The 17,616-nt window shown below is 28.0% G+C and overlaps 2 protein-coding genes and 1 pseudogene across 2 annotated transcripts; all 3 read right to left on the minus strand.

Moving 5' to 3' along the window:
- Window positions 1-1,072: 1,072 nt before the first annotated feature.
- On the minus strand, window positions 1,073-2,205 carry LOC141723901 (CASP-like protein 1F2). The gene is made up of 3 exons (XM_074525847.1): window positions 1,933-2,205; window positions 1,642-1,765; window positions 1,073-1,514 (listed from the first exon to the last, which is right to left on the minus strand). The coding sequence occupies exons 1-3, from the start codon at window positions 2,148-2,150 to the stop codon at window positions 1,302-1,304; spliced, it is 555 nt and encodes a 184-aa protein (XP_074381948.1). The 5' UTR covers window positions 2,151-2,205; the 3' UTR covers window positions 1,073-1,301.
- A 1,089-nt stretch (window positions 2,206-3,294) lies between these two features.
- Window positions 3,295-4,357, minus strand: LOC141723908 (ubiquitin domain-containing protein 7SL RNA1-like). The gene has a single exon (XM_074525859.1). The coding sequence runs from the start codon at window positions 4,272-4,274 to the stop codon at window positions 3,462-3,464; it is 813 nt and encodes a 270-aa protein (XP_074381960.1). The 5' UTR covers window positions 4,275-4,357; the 3' UTR covers window positions 3,295-3,461.
- Window positions 4,358-9,882: 5,525 nt separating this feature from the next.
- On the minus strand, window positions 9,883-10,841 carry LOC141723916 (ubiquitin domain-containing protein 7SL RNA1-like; annotated as a pseudogene).
- Between the last annotated feature and the right edge of the window lie 6,775 nt (window positions 10,842-17,616).

Raw genomic sequence — 17,616 nt, forward strand, 5'->3', positions numbered from 1 at the left:
TCACGTAGTTTGCAGGCTATTACGTGAGCCCGTAGGGTTACCCAGTGCGCACCCGAAGGGTAGCGGCTGCGGGTTACCTACGATAAAAAAGAATAAAAAAAAGAAGCAGGAGTATGTCATTTTCAGTTCCCTGTACAGACTTCTCTACCAGTAATACATACCTTTCTAAACAATGGCAAGAATACACAGTAGTCAGGTGCTCCCAAGCTTTTAAAATACCATGACCATGTTCTGTTTTGTCCTAAATTCTATTAGCCTACTTCCACACTTTAAAAACATTAGTACTGCAGAGTAGCTATTAAATTTGCATATTCTGTGTTAACTGTAATACTACTAATTCATGCAAAAAAAAATTGCAGGCTGCACTTACTACTGCAATCCTCTGATCCTCCCTCAACAAAGGCACTGAACCATCATGGAACCAAAAAAATGTATGTTGTTACTGTTTTCTTGCACTAAGTTGTCCTGCTGAAAGCAACAAGGCCCTGTTCGTGTGTTTGCCTTAGCGGCTCCTCCTATAACCGGTTAGGTTTGTCTGTGTTTTTTCTGGAAACTGAAATACTTTTTTGTATATATTTATAGACATGTAAACAAAATTTGTAACATAATAAATTCTCTAAAATCATCACATTTTTCAATATTTTTGTTCTCTCTGCGCAGGCTCAACAAATAGATTCCTGCAATGGCATTAAGAAAGTCTCAGATGTTTAACTGCAAATTCGCGCACAAAAGATGAGGGCATCATACTATTGCTATAATCTGGTCTGAGTATGTAGCCTCACAATTGCAGGGGATCACAAATCTTGCGTGCATTCCCTAGTTGACATTGAAGCCCAAAGATTATCAATTGACAGAATCAAATCCATTACATTACATCAAAGCCTTATACAGCAGCTTGAAGATAGTGTTGTTGATCATGTGAAAGTCAAGTGAATGTGAGTATCTGAATGTATCTTGTATTGAATGGAATTCTTTTAATGATATCAGTTTGCAAATAAAAAATGGTAATTGCATCCTTTAAATGATATCAGTTTTCAAATAAAAAGTGCATAACCTATCTTTAAACCAAAAATTAATCACACTCTTGTTAAACCATTAATAATTTTCAAACTGCATGAAAATGCCAAGATGAGAAACTCCACTACAACTTAATGAATAAACTCTACAAGCTATAAAATTAACTATGACATAAGATCTATACATCCAGAAGAAAAGGGGAACTGGTTCTTTCATTTGGTCATCTTATTGGTGCCTTTCTTTTCCAGAAATCATTTCAAATGTCACAGGACTGTTTCTTTCGCTCAAGACCGGAGTTTAGAAACCGACATGATTGTCAGAATAGCCATGCACGAGAGAGCAAGGTATGAAAATGCAATTGCCAACGTTATTTTGTGACAAAACGCTTGAACTTGCCAACATATGGACGACCAACCTATCCTCGATTCACCATTACGAGCTATCATCCCGATAGAAGTTCCAGCGGTACATGCTGAGGTTATCAGCAGCAGCAGAACCTGTCAAGTTAAACAATGTCAATGTGATGAAGTCTCTTACCAAGGCAGCCAATAATAATATTTCTGCAGTACCTCTCATAGAAAACTAATTACTAGAGCAAATTGGCGAGTCATAAACTTTACTTACCAGATCAAACAAGAAAATGTAGAAGTAGTTTTTGATATTCCAAGTTGGACGTGTGAAGAGGTACACAAACACCAGAGACAGGAGACAAGAAACGCCTACTACGATATCGACTATTAGTTGGTACCTGCAAGACAATAAAAGAAAGAGACTACATTTGTTCATGTTCTATTGTTGTTATGTGATTAAATGTAAATTCATGGAATCAAAATACGAAAAACTATTCATGCAACTCGCACACAGACACACTTCTTGGCTCTTTTCCAATGTGATTCGAGAAAATGAGTTGGGTACCTAATTGCAGATGAGAATTTGTAGCTGGCAGTAAAACTGAAACCAAATTCAGTTTGAATAGTTTGGCCACTTTTAAGTGTTACAATGGTTGCAGCTAGAGTGAAGAAAGGAACCAAAACTCTCAAAACAAATTGAGCTATGTTGAAAACTCTCTGCTTCACTGGCTTTGTTGTCAATGACAATGCTTGTGGACTGGGAACACTTTGCTCTTGAGTCATATTGATTGACCTTGCAAATTAGAAATACTAGATTAAGAAGGCTAAAAAAATATGATGTTTTGAGAGTAGGGGTGGTATGGGTGGTCACTTATATACAAGTGGAGAGGCATCTCAGCATGGAAAGTTAGATTATACATGGAAAATATTATTAATAGAATAAGTGAAGTTAAAAGAGTGCTTAGTAAGGCAATTTGATTATAGTTAGGGATTTGGGAATCATATGATAATGGAAGGATTATTGTTAGGGATTTGTGAGTTTCAGTTTAGATTTCAATATCATTTCAGTTTAGATTTCAATACTTTCTTTTTATGCTAAAGATTTCCACACTTTATAATAGTTAATATATTTATGAAGTCACACTCAAATCTTAAAGTCATTAAGGTACAAGGATTTCTTTTTCAATCAAAAAAATAACTGAAATCTTTGTGTGAAGTATGTTAAAAATATTTTCTAATTCAAACAGTATAATTTAACCATGCCATAGAGTAAAATTTTTTAGCCCAACAACAAATCAACTTAACATCAGCTATAACCTCACAAATGGTTCTGTCTGTGCAAGATGATTTCATTACTTATACTTTCTTATTAAGGAGTTAGAAGTAAATGTAAAGGAGTTCAAACTTCAAAGAAAACTGCTTAATCATTTGTACTTTGTGCAATTTTGTTAATGTGAGAGTACAATGTTAACAGAACACCACAACAATAACACTAAGGGTCCTTTGTCCTCAGGGTGGTATACGTATATGTATCAGGATCAAAGTCTTGTCTTGTGGCACAGCACACCAAAACCATAACTTTGAGGCTCAAATTGGCTGAACCGAAATCTGTAGAACTTGGAAATACTAATGCCAGAGAAGAAAAAATCACAACCAACCATGACTAATAATTCGGATTCCGGTGGATGGAATGTTCATTAATCTCTCTCAAACTGTTCTTAGAGTCCGAAAAAACATTCAATGCCAAAAAATTGAGAAGTGAAACAGGCAGTGATGACACTAGTGCTAACAATATTCTCTCATTCACTTCAATGCAATCATCAACAACCACAAAGAAGAGTACACGTAATTTGATAAATTTAAAGATAACACAACTAAACACATAGATCATTACATCCTTAACTTTTTTTCAAAAAGCTAGAGATTATCGATAACAAAAAAAGGAACTACAAAGAAGACTGAGGATTACACGGGCTAAAGCCTAACCACATCAACAGATTAAAATGAGCACTACTAAACAGGACTGCTAATACTAAACAAAGGCCATTGAAATACAACTACTACTAAATCTGCAAGAACCATACTCCCATTTCATCAAGCTGATCCACCAGTAACACTCCCATTGAAGATTTCGATCATATCTCCATTACTGACATGGTGCCATCTGAAAGATCTGTCATCATCCATCACATTTTGTTTGTAAATAAAAAAGTAGCCTTCTGGAGGAAGACTAAAATGAAGGATCTCTTGGAGCCTCTTCAGCTCACTCCTAAGCTCTCCAACAGAATCAGAAGCATTAATTTCCACAGGAATTGTATTGGTTCCACACTGAGTTGAAACTAAAATTCTCAATCTTTTCGAATTTGAATTACCACCACCAGATGTTGCAGGTGTCACTGTGGTGACAGTACTATTCAGCACTGGCTTAATCAAAACATCAATCTCCGAGTTATCACTAATTCCACAGTCTCGTACATATTGGTTGTCATGCAGTTCATTCCCATGCAGGTACAGTGAAAAAACCCTCTCATTCAGTGATGCACCTTCAATTTCACATATTTTCTCTTTCAACTGCAGAATGTTGTCTTCTACATCAATCTCAACTTGTTTTTTCAACGATGCCACTCGTATAAAAACTTGCATTCTCGATGACTTTGCTGATGAATCCTCGAGCTTTACAGTAGTGTCTGGGGTTAACATGAGTTGGATTCGAGAATTGTGAAAAATGTCACACCGCTCCACGTCATGTCCATCTTCAAGGCAGTGGCCATTGAATATTAAGGTTTGTCGAGAGATTGGAATGCCTTGGTACTTCTGGATTTTTTCTTTAATCTCAAGAACAGTATCGAAGTACCCAATTTCAATGCAGAACAGTTTTCCCATTCCAGTCTCGAAATACACATCCATTTGGTGGTGGTGATAAATTATGAGCGATTGAGTTTGAGTTTTCAAATATTGGTTGTTTTACAGAGACTAGTTTGAGAATTTTGGAAATGATCACCTTATATATATTAGAGTGTTGAGTTGCATAGAACTGAATATAAGATATAACAATATTTGAAATTTGAAATTTAAATTTAACTGTGTTATCTTATCAGTGAAAGATGGATTTGAAATTTAGACACATTTTACCGTTATAATAGATACAAAATTACACGAGTTATCATAATAACATAGAAATTTAAAATACTCATAGAGACCGTGCTTATCTGGATCATTCTAGAATTATTCAAAAAATATTGATATCCGTTATAATAATAAATACAAAATTACATTAATTATCATAACAACTATTTTATAATAGGTACAAAATTACAAGCCATCCAATTGTTCAAAAAGAATATAACCGTTATAATAAATACAAAATTACATCATTTCATAATCACTATTTTATATTACGTACAAAATTACATAAGTTATCAAATTATTCAAAAAAAAAAAGAATAGCCACCCGTTATAATAAATACAAAATTATCTGAGTTATCGTAACAACTCTTTTCAAAAATTTACAAAATTACATGAGTTAAAAAATGGATACTCATTATATAAATACAAAATTTATATGAGTTACAATAACAACAATATTATAATAGATACAAAATTATATAATTTATTGAAATAATTATTGTCCTAATATAATTTTTAAAATTTTACAAAAGTCAGTTATACCTTTATTGTAGACACAAATTATATGACCTTAATACACAAAACTTATATTAACATTAGATTCTAATGGCTATTCCAAAACTATTTTTTTAATATCAATAGTATTTTTATCCACTTATATCCATCTTATGTTATAATAATAAATTCAGTCATATTGATTAAGAAAGTTACCAAATATGATATTTTGAGTTGAGGGGTGGTATGGGGTTGTCACAGGTGGTCATGCATCTAGGCATAGAAAGTTAGATTGATTATACATTAAAAATACTAGCTTTATATCCGGAGAAATTTTTAATAATATTTTTAATGTGTTTGTTACATATTTATTTTATTATTATATTTCGTTTTGAATTTTTATTTAAAATTTTATATAAATTTTAGTTACACAAATATTTTTTGTCATAAATGGTATTATATATTGCTTATATAAATTATTTTTGCTTGTATCTACGATTTATTTTAATTGAATATACGATTTTCACTTGTATTTAATATAAATAGTGTTACTATTTCTTTTTATTAATTGATTACTGGCACATGCTGGATGACAAATTTCTAGTTACATTTCTATTTACATGAAATTTAATTATGTGCTATTTGTTTTACTTGTATTAATATCCCAATTTTCCTAGAGATATAAAAATAAAGACATATTGTTGTAACTTTTATGTATTCCAAATTTAATATTAATAGTATTATTATTTCAATTTTTAAAATTGTTTGCCAACTTTTATATAAATTTCTAGTTGCATTTCTATTTACATGAAATTTGATTATGTGTTATTTCTTTAACTTGTATTATAATCCCAATTTTCATACACATATAAAAATAAAGTCATATAATTTATATTGTTGTAACTTTTATATATTTCAAGTGGTGTCCTTTTTTCATATTTTTTAAATTTAATAAAAAATTCTTTCTTTGTTTTTATTTATACAAAATATATATTCCTATTATTTTTCCTTTATAACCAAATATTAAAAAACACCCTTGACCAAATTATAACTTTTATCTAATTTGTTATATTATAATTACCTTAAACATATTAGGGTTTATTTTTTCAAAAGAGTGTTAACAAACTTATAAAAATCTTAATATAGTAAAGATACTGAAATTTAATTATGTGCTATTTGTTTTACTTGTATTATTATCCCAATTTTCATACAGATATAAAAATAAAGTCATATAATTTATATTGTTTTAACTTTTATGTATTCCATATTTAATATAAATAGTATTATTATTTCAATATTTAAAATTGTTTGCCAACTTTTATATTAATTTCTAGTTGCATTTCTATTTACATGAAATTTGATTATGTGCTATTTCTTTAACTTGTATTATAATCCCAATTTTCATACACATATAAAAATAAAGTCATAAATAAAGTCATATAATTTATATTGTTGTAACTTTTATATATTTCAAGTGGTGTCCTTATTTTCATATTTTTTTAAATTTAATAAAAAGTTCTTTCTTTGTTTTTATTTATACAAAATATATCTTCCTATTATTTTTCCTTTATAACCAAATATTAAAAAACACCCTTGACCAAAATATAACTTTTATCTAAGTTGTTATATTATAATTTTTTGTATGAGTTAATAGCATACCTTAAACATATTAGGGTTTATATTTTCAAAAGAGTGTTAACAAACTTATAAAAATCTTAATATACTGAAATTTAATTATGTGCTATTTGTTTTACTTGTATTATTATTCCAATTTTCATACAGATATAAAAATAAAGTCATATAATTTATATTGTTGTAACTTTTATGTATTCCATATTTAATATAAATAGTATTTTTATTTCAATTTTTAAAATTGTTTGCCAACTTTTATATAAATTTCTAGTTGCATTTCTATATACATGAAATTTGATTATGTGCTATTTCTTTAACTTGTATTATAATCCCAATTTTCATACACATATAAAAATAAAGTCATAACTAAAGTCATATAATTTATATTGTTGTAACTTTTATATATTTCAAGTGGTGTCCTTATTTTCATATTTTTTTAAATTTAATAAAAAGTTCTTTCTTTGTTTTTATTTATACAAAATATATCTTCCTATTATTTTTCCTTTATTAGAAAATATTAAAAAACACCCTTGACCAAAATATAACTTTTATCTAAGTTGTTATATTATAATTTTTTGTATGAGTTAATAGCATACCTTAAACATATTAGGGTTTATTTTTTCAAAAGAGTGTTAACCAACTTATAAAAATCTTAATATACTGAAATTTAATTATGTGCTATTTGTTTTACTTGTATTATTATCCCAATTTTCATACAGATATAAAAATAAAGTCATATAATTTATATTATTGTAACTTTTATGTATTCCATATTTAATATAAATAGTATTTTTGTTTCAATTTTTAAAATTGTTTGCCAACTTTTATATAAATTTCTAGTTGCATTTCTATTTACATGAAATTTGATTATGTGCTATTTCTTTAACTTGTATTATAATCCCAATTTTCATACACATATAAAAATAAAGTCATAAATAAAGTCATATAATTTATATTGTTGTAACTTTTATATATTTCAATTGTGTCCTTTTTCCATATTTTTTAAATTTAATAAAAAATACTTTCTTTGTTTTTATTTATACAAAATATATCTTCCTATTATTTTTCCTTTATAACCAAATATTAAAAAAACACCCTTGACCAAATTATAACTTTTATCTTATTTGTTATATTATAATTACCTTAAACATAATAGGGTTTATTTTTTCAAAAGAGTGTTAACAAACTTATAAAAATCTTAATATAGTAAAGATACTGAAATTTAATTATGTGCTATTTGTTTTACTTGTATTATTATCCCAATTTTCATATCATATAATTTATATTGTTGTAACTTTTATGTATTCCATATTTAATATAAATAATATTTTTATTTCAATTTTTAAAATTGTTTGTCAACATTTATATAAATTTCTAGTTGCATTTCTATTTACATGAAATTTGATTATGTGCTATTTCTTTAACTTGTATTATAATCCCAATTTTCATACACATATAAAAATAAAGTCATAAATAAAGTCATATAATTTATATTGTTGTAACTTTTATGTATTTCAATTGTGTCCTTTTTCCATATTTTTTAAATTTAATAAAAAAATACTTTCTTTGTTTTTATTTATACAAAATATATCTTCCTATTATTTTTCTTTATAACCAAATATTAAAAAATACCCTTGACCAAAATATAACTTTTATCTAAGTTGTTATATTATAATTTTTTGTATAAGTTAATAGCATACCTTAAACATATTAGGGTTTATTTTTTCAAAAGAGTGTTAACAAACTTATAAAAATCTTAATATAGTAAAGATAAATTTAATTATGTGCTATTTGTTTTATTTGTATTATTATCCCAATTTTCATACAGATATAAAAAAAAGTCATATAATTTATATTGTTGTAACTTTTATGTATTCCATATTTAATATAAATAGTATTATTATTTCAATTTTTAAAATTGTTTGCCAACTTTTATATAAATATCTAGTTGCATTTCTGTTTACATGAAATTTGATTATATGCTATTTCTTTAACTCGTATTATAATCCCAATTTTCATACACATATAAAAATAAAGTCATAAATAAAGTCATATAATCTATATTGTTGTAATTTTTATGTATTTCAAGTGGTGTCCTTTTTTCATATTTTTTAAATTTAATAAAAAATTCTTTCTTTGTTTTTATTTATACAAAATATATCTTCCTATTATTTTTCCTTTATAACCAAATATTAAAAAACACCTTGACCAAATTATAACTTTTATCTAAGTGTTATATTATAATTTTCCGTATAAGTTAATAGCATACATTAAACATATTAGGGAATTAGTTTTATTTTTTCAAAAGAGTTAACAAACTTATAAAAATCTTAATATAGTAAAAATATGGTGAACCTTTCTTAGATGTTAGTTAAGTTTAGTGACGACCAAACCATTACATACCATCCCATACCGTACCATATGATCTCCTTTACTCTAATTATATATAACCATATAATTATAAGTGAAATTAAAAGAGTGTTTACTGATTAGTAAGGCAATTTGATTATACTTACGAATTTGTGAATCATATGATAATAAGGATAATTGTTAGGGATTTGTGAGTTTCAGTTTAGATTTCAATATCATTTTAATTATGATTTCAATACTTTCTTTTTATGCTAAAGATTTCCACACTTTATAAAAGTTATACTCAAATCTTAAAGTCATTAAGGTACAAGGATTGTTTTTTCAATCAAAAAATGACGGAAATCTTTGTGTGAAGTATGTTAAAAATATTTTCTAATTCAAACAGTATAATTTAACCATGCCATAGAGTAAATATTTTCAACTACAAATCAACTTAACATTAGTTATAACCTCACAAATGGTTCTCTCTGTACAAGATGTCTTGTGGCACAGCACACCAAAACCATAACTTTGAGACTCAAATTGGCTAAACATAAATTTGTAGAATTTGAAAGTACTAATACCAAAGAAGATAAATCACAACAGCCATGACTAAAAATTCGGATTCTAGTGGTTGGAATGTTCATTAATCTCTCTCAAATTGTTCATTAAATCCAAAAAAAACATTCAGTATTGAAAATTTGAGAAGTGAAACAGGGACACTAGTGATAACAACATTCTCTCATTCACTTCAATGCAGTAAAGGAGTACAAAATCATCATTAACAAGGATATGTTTCATCAGAAAATAAGAATAATAATGGGAAACTGATAAATTCAAAGATAACAGAATTAAAAGCATAGATCATCACATCCTTAACTTTTTTTCAAAAAGCCAGAGATTATCGGTAACAAAGAAAGGAAGTACAAAGAAGACTGAGGATTACACGGGCTAAAGCCTAACCACATCAACAGATTAAAAAAACAGGACTGCTAATACTAAACAAAGGCCATTGAAAAACAACAACTACTAAATCTGCAGTAATCATACTCCCATTTCATCAAGCTGATCCACCAGTAACACTCCCATTGAAGATTTCGATCATATCTCCATTACTGACATGGTGCCATCTGAAAGATCTGTCATCATCCATCACATTTTGTTTGTAAATAAAAAAGTAGCCTTCCGGAGGAAGACTAAAATGAAGGATCTCTTGGAGCCTCTTCAGCTCTCTCCTAAGCTCTCCAACAGAATCAGAAGCATTAATTTCCACAGGAATTGTATTGGTTCCGCACTGAGTTCAAACTAAAATTCTCAATCTTTTCGAATTTGAATTACCGCCGCCAGATGTTGCAGATGTCACTGTGGTGACAGTACTGTTCAGCACTGGCTTAATCAAAACATCAATCTCCGAGTTATCACTAATTCCACAGTCTCGTATATATTGGTTGTCATGCAGTTCATTACCATGCACGTACAGTGAAAAAACTCTCTCATTCAGTGATGCACCTTCAATTTCACATATTTTCTCTTTCAACTGCAGAATGTTGTCTTCTACATCAATCTCAACTTGTTTTTTCAACGATGCCACTCGTATAAAAACTTGCATTCTCGATGACTTTGCTGATGAATCCTCGAGCTTTACAATAGTGTCCGGGGTTAACATGAGTTGGATTCGAGAATTGTGAAAAATGTCACACCGCTCCACGTCATGTCCATCTTCAAGGCAGTGGCCATTGAATATTAAGGTTTGTCGAGAGATTAGAATGCCTTGGTACTTCTGGATTTTTTTTTAATCTCAAGAACAGTATCGAAGTACCCAATTTCAATGCAGAACAGTTATCCCATTCCAGTCTCGAAATACACATCCATTTGGTGGTGGTGATAAATTATGATAGATTGAGTTTGAGTTTTCAAATATTGGTTGTTTTAAAGAGACTAGTTTGAGAATTTTGGAGATGATTACCTTATATATATTAGAGTGTTGAGTTGCATAGAACTGAATATAAGTTGTAACAATATTTGAAATTTGAAATTTGAAATTTAAATTTAACTGTGTTATCTTATCGGTGAAAGATGGATTTGAAATTTAGACACATTTTACCGTTGTAATAGATACAAAATTACACAAGTTATCATAATAACTTAGAAATTTTAAACACCCATAGAGACCGCGCTTATCTCTTTGTCTGGGATCATTCTAGAATTATTCAAAAAATATAGATATCCGTTATAATTATAAATACAAAATTACATTAATTATCGTAACAGTTATTTTATAATAGGTACAAAATTACAAGCTATCGAATTGTTCAAAAAGAATATAACAGTTATAATAAATACAAAATTACATCATTTCATAATCTCTATTTTATATTACGTACAAAATTACATAAGTTATCGAATTATTCAAAAAAAAAGAATAGTCACCCGTTATAATAAATACAAAATTACATGAGTTATCATAACAACTCTTTTCAAATACCTACAAAATTACATGAGTTAAAAAAATGGATACCCGTTATAATAAATACAAAATTGCATGAGTTATAGTAACAACAATATTATAACAGCTTTCAAAAAATAATAATATTATAATAAATAAAAAATTACATAAGTTATGAAAATAATTATTGTCCTAGTATAGTTTTTGAAAGTTTACAAAATTCATTTTTACCTTTACAGTATACACAAATTATATGACCTTAGTACACAAAATTTATATTAACATCCTTCAAAAAAAAATATTAACATTAGATGGCTATTACAAAACTATTTTCTAAACATCTAATAATGGTATTTTTTATCCACTTATATTCATCTTATGTTATAATAATAGATACAAAATGATGTGGACTCCTTAAAAGAAAAAAATGTGTGCAGATTGATAAATAAAAATAGTAAGATGTTTATTATTAATTTTTTAAAAATAAACTAAATTTTTTAATAATCTGATAACAAAATAAATATATTTATTAGTAATACTTTTTAGTCAGATTATGTAATAAATATTTAATAAAATAATATCAATGACTTTTTCTATCAAAATAATAATTATTATTATTATTATATACTTGTTATTTGTTACCATTGGAAAATTCTAATTTGAAAGTAGTCGTTAAGAACTCATTTAATTTTACATCCATTATAATAATATAAATTTTATAATAACCCATGTAATTTTGTATCTATTATAACCGTAAAACAATATATCCCAATTTGAAAAACCTTCACTGTGATAAGATCTCACACAGTAAAACTCAAGTCTCAAATTCCGGATATTGTTAAGATTCATATTTCATTTGATTTGTAACTCAACACACTACTATAAACACACTACTATAAGGTGATTATCTCTAAAATCCCCTAAAGCATTCCCTATAAAACAATCAAAAATTAAGAACTCAATCTTTAGTAATCTAGATGTATTGAACTATTGAAATGAGATTTTAATGCATTATTTATAATTCATGGATCTTTCTGATTTTGATTTTACGCGGATTCTATATAAAATGTCTTAATGAAGAGTTTTTAGGATTTAAACACAATCCTTTAAAATCTCATGAATTATAGGGATTTGTAAAACCATAGAATACATTAAACAATCACATAAAATCCATCATTTTATGATTTCAACAAAAATTGTCATCAGATTCTTAAGCATAATTTAAAATTCTGATTGAATACCACCGATTTTGTAGCATAATTTAAAATCCTAGTTGAATACAATAAAATTCTAATACATTTTTTAAAATCTCATTTGAATACACCTCGGACTCATTTGTTTCTTCAATTTTGTAAATACACACGGAACTTAAACTCCCCTAACTAAGTTACAACTACAAGTTCCTAGGCAATTAAAGTACTTGTGTTTGGTTTATTACAATCCAATTACAAATTATATTTTTAATTTGGGTAAGTATTTAATGTGTTTATATTGAATAGCTATGTAACTTGACCACGGTGAACCTTGGTAACTTCTCATGTTTTGTGGTAAATTTAGTAACCAGAGTTCCCTGCTTGATCTAAAATATAACAAACTAAACACCGTTCTTATTTCAAATCCAAGGAATTTAAAGTTACATAGCTGAGTTATATCGAAACAAACGAGGTTTAAATTTCATTAATGAACAAAAAATCGTGTAAAATCTCAGTTCAATACACCCCTTAATCACCAAATGAATGTGTATTGAGAGACTAGAATGGGAAAATGGTTTTGCATAGAAATTGGGTACTTTAATAGGTTTGGTGAGACAGAAAAATCCAGAAGTACCGAAGCATTTCAATATCTAGACAAACCTCACTATTCAATGGCCATTGCCTTGAGACTGACAAGAGGCGGAGTACTAAGAAATTTTTACAATTCACAAATCTAACTAAAGTTAAAGACAAACACTACTGTAATAACTTAAAATATTACAAAAAAAAAATATTCAGTTAGAATTTGCTCCCGAGTTTTTTAATGGGATGGAAAAGAGTGTTTAGAAGGTAAAATACTTTCATCCCATTTTTGAAGTGAAAATTTCGGAGTGAAAGATTCTTAAATTTACATTCATTAACGTTTATTTTCGCTTCTTTTGAAAACTCGGGAGTACGATTACGTAGGGAAAGTGAAACTAATTAACTGACCCTTCACTTACTTTCCTTCCCTTTAAAACTCGGGAGCAAGGGATTAGCAACAAAAAGATCAGTTAGATGAGGTGATATGATGCAATGGAGGGTCCAGTAGTGATGCATATTCATGAAGTGAAAACGAGAAGAGCTACTTATCTGCCACAGAAGGAGACTTTATGCAGGATCATCATGTGTCGAGTAGGGTTCGTGCAGATTTAATACTTGTCTTTCAATGGCCTTTGTCCGATTCAGTCTGTTGCTGTTGTTCGACTTTTCTGATATCTGGAAAATCATAAATTAATCAGGTAAGTAACACAAAAAAACATTAATTCAGGAAACTCCATTTCTTCCTGAGCCTTGAAAACATACAAATCATTAGTAGTTGAGCACTGAACTTTCCTCTAAAACAATCCAAAAACGAAAGGAGCATCTTCTTCATTGCTTATATCCGGTGTTCTAAAAATCCCCGATTTTTAAAAAAATTCCGGATTAATCTATGATTAATCCTTAAAAAATATTTGGCCGATCTATTTTTTGAAATCCGATTAATATTTATAAATTATTTTTGAATTATATATTTCATAATAAATAAGGTAAATATATTAAATATTATTAAAATATTTAAATATATCCGATTTTTATTCCGATTAATCCCTACGATTAATCCCCCATTCGCCGATTAATTCCTAATTGGTATCTAAACCGATTAGTACCGATTATCGATTTTTACAACCATGCTTATATCTAGACTTTATCAATATATAACCGACAAGTTAAAAGGATATTTGTGCTCAATTCTATAAATATACCCTAACCAGTCGATACATAAAATTGAAAGTTTTTAATTACCCGGTTTTGGCTAGTATTTCTAGAAACAGTCATATCGACTTTATCGATGTAAATATATTTTAGATTCCATCTATAGTAAAAACGTACATTGAAGGAAGATTGTATAGTGGTGCCGTTTTTCTTTGACAAATTATGTTAAATGGGATAAATCATTCGCAAATATTGGTTGTTAAGATCTAAAATTAGATTTTAAAAAAGGTGCTGTGATCAAAAGGGTCCTAGTCCCTGACAATCGTGTGTCACGGACCGTTTAAATAACGCGCTATTTCACGGGTGTGGGATCTATATTTCAACGGTCCGGATTGAAGTTTTTTTTTCACACGGAAAGTACTTTTTTCTTTCCGTTATAAATATCTGCGGAAAGGAAAAAGTCCTTCCTTTCCGCGGATATTTATAGCGAAAGGTAAAAAAAAATTCTTTAATCTGAGCCCCTGAAATAAAGATTTAAGGGTTGTGAAGTACTATATTAGATAAGATTTATTTAATACGTAATTGTTAGGGATTAAAATCCATGAACAAAAGAAAAATAAAGAAATCGAGATATGATGACAATGGAAGCAGAGTTTAGGGGAATAAAGCATGAAATAACTAATGAGAAATGGTGATAATATGTTACAGAGTGTTTTTATGTTAATTTCACAAATTCACTTACGCCAGATTGGTTAATTCTAATACAAAATTAAGAAAGTATAAAAAGAAGAGATTAGAGAAACTAACTTAAGGATATCTCCGAATTTAGGATTAGAGTGCTTAAATAGCTATAACCATCCCTCAAACGAATATTCTAGAAAGGCAAACGATGATGTATCGATAACTCTCGAAGATTCTCCACTCTTCAAAAGTAAATAACAAAGAATATCTAAAATTAATATTAATAAATAGATAAATAAAAGAAACTTCGCCTTCTATCAATGTCGTCAGATGATAGAAAAATGAACAAATGCGTGTTATCTACTTTATTTTCTAATTAGTTCTACTTTTTATTGGTAAACTTTAAAATACAAGCTCTGCTTGATTAAATCATATATATTATTTTAATAATGAAAAATACTTTTAGAAAGTTTGAAGCACACCCATTAGACGAAAAATTAAATGTCAAATTTTTTCGAAAATTATAACATATTAGTGGCGGTCTGGCGGAGGCACAGTAAGCCCAGAGAGTATATTTGGGCCTTCCCTGGAATTTGGTCCAGTATACATGTTTCTGGACTTGTCCAAGCCCCGAATCTTCAAAACTCCTAGATCCTCTATTTAAGTAAAATTTGCTCAAAAACAACAACGCATTATCACTCAACATTTATAAAAACAACAAAAAGTGCTTATTTCCTCTTATTATTTCCGAAAGAACTCAATTTTAGTCATATTTATACATTCCTAAATTTGCTCATTTTCGCTATTAATGTTGTGTTTGGTCGGGGTGAATGAAATGAATTGCAATGAAATGAGATTTTAAGTGGAAAATGATTAAATTTTCTAAAATTTTCATTTTTTCACTCATTCCATTTCTAACCACCTACATTAAAATTAAACACCCTCAATTTGAGATGAAATGCTCCATCCTTACTAACCCCATTTTCTTCACAATTTTTATGATAACAATTTTGCCCATCTAATTATTTTTTTCAAATCTTCCCTCCAACTCTCATTTATTTCCTTTATTTACGTCCATTCCATTCCATTCACCCAAATCAAACACAAACTAAATATTTTAACTTATAAGTATGATCTGAAAATGTGAGTAATCCTAGGCCATCTCTAGATAAATTATTTTTAAAATATTTTTTTATAACAGCTTTTTAATTGTTTGTTGTGAAAAATAAAATTATAGTATAACATGACCCTCCATCGAGTTTAATCCTGCCTCCGCCACTCAGAAAGAGTGACATCTAAAAGCATATCAGTACATTTAAAAATACTAGCCTATAACCCGTACGATTCACGTACTGTTTATAATATTTGTAATTTTATTATTTCATTATAGTATAAAAATAAATTATAAAAGATAATAATTATATTATATTTAGTTAAATTAAGTTAAAATATTTACGTATTATTTTGTATGTATTATATTATTGAAAGATTTAAAATTTAGATAATTAAAATTTTAAAAAGTCCTATCGCAATCTGTCGTACGTTTTGTTGCGCTGGTGGAGAGCCTGGAGAGCCTACAGCAAAGTGGGAGTCTTGAATAGAATTGATATATGTGGATGATTTGGTATTATTTTTTTTAATTTTTTCTTGATTTATTAATTATTTTGTTATATTATAATTTGAATTATTAAAAATTAATTTTAGAAGTTTTTGTTCCCCGGTAAAAAAGAAGTTGAGTGCGATTAGAAATTATATTGGATAATAATTCATAGTGTTTATAGTTATATTAGATATATAATTTAATTTTTTAAGTAAATCATATTTATTTAAACATTTTTTGGAATGTGTAACAAACTTTTTAGGAAAGCGTTAACCAACCGATCAAACGAAACCATGTTTCGCTTATAATAGTATAATATAGATTTATTAATTATTTTGTTATATTATAATTTGAATTATTAAAAATTAATTTTAGAAGTTTTTGGTTCTCCGGTAAGAAAGAAATCGAGCGCGGTTAGAAATTATGTTGGATAATATAATTCATAGTGTTTATAGTTATATTAGATATATAATTTAATTTTTTAAGTAAATCATATTTATTTAAACATCTTTTGGAAGGGTAACAAACTTTTTAGTAATGTATTAACCAACAAAGCAAACGAAACCATGTTTCGCTTCTAATAATATAGTATAGATTTATTAATTATTTTGTTATATTATAATTTGAATTATTAAAAATTAATTTTAGAAGTGTTTCGTTCTCCGGTAAAAAAGAAGTTGAGTACGATTAGAAATTATGTTGGATAATAATTCATAGTGTTTATAGTTATATTAGAAATATAATTTATTTTTTTAAGTAAATCATATTTATTTAAACATTTTTTGGAAGATGTAACAAATTTTTAAGAAGGTGTTAACCAACCGACCAAACGAAACCATGTTTCGCTTATAATAGTATAGTACTCTCTCCGTCTTTTTCATTTCTTTACAATTTCTTTTTTGGATGTCCCATCCATTTTCTTTACATTTCAAAACTTACCAAAAATAGTCAATGGGTCCCTCCATTTCCTCACTTTTCCTCCTTTTTCACACT

The sequence above is a fragment of the Apium graveolens genome, chromosome 1 (assembly GCF_009905375.1).
Source record: "Apium graveolens cultivar Ventura chromosome 1, ASM990537v1, whole genome shotgun sequence".
Taxonomy (NCBI): Eukaryota; Viridiplantae; Streptophyta; class Magnoliopsida; order Apiales; family Apiaceae; genus Apium; species Apium graveolens.

Bases quoted from the DNA above. Each gene is read 5' to 3' on its own strand.
- LOC141723901 (XM_074525847.1), bottom strand. From the start codon at position 2,150: ATGACTCAAGAGCAAAGTGTTCCCAGTCCACAAGCATTGTCATTGACA. The intron at 1,766-1,932 runs GTACCCAACTCA...ATTGTCTTGCAG, and splicing joins AAATTCTCATCTGCAATTAG to GTACCAACTAATAGTCGATA. The intron at 1,515-1,641 runs GTAAGTAAAGTT...TTAACTTGACAG, and splicing joins ACATTTTCTTGTTTGATCTG to GTTCTGCTGCTGCTGATAAC.
- LOC141723908 (XM_074525859.1), bottom strand. From the start codon at position 4,274: ATGGATGTGTATTTCGAGACTGGAATGGGAAAACTGTTCTGCATTGAA.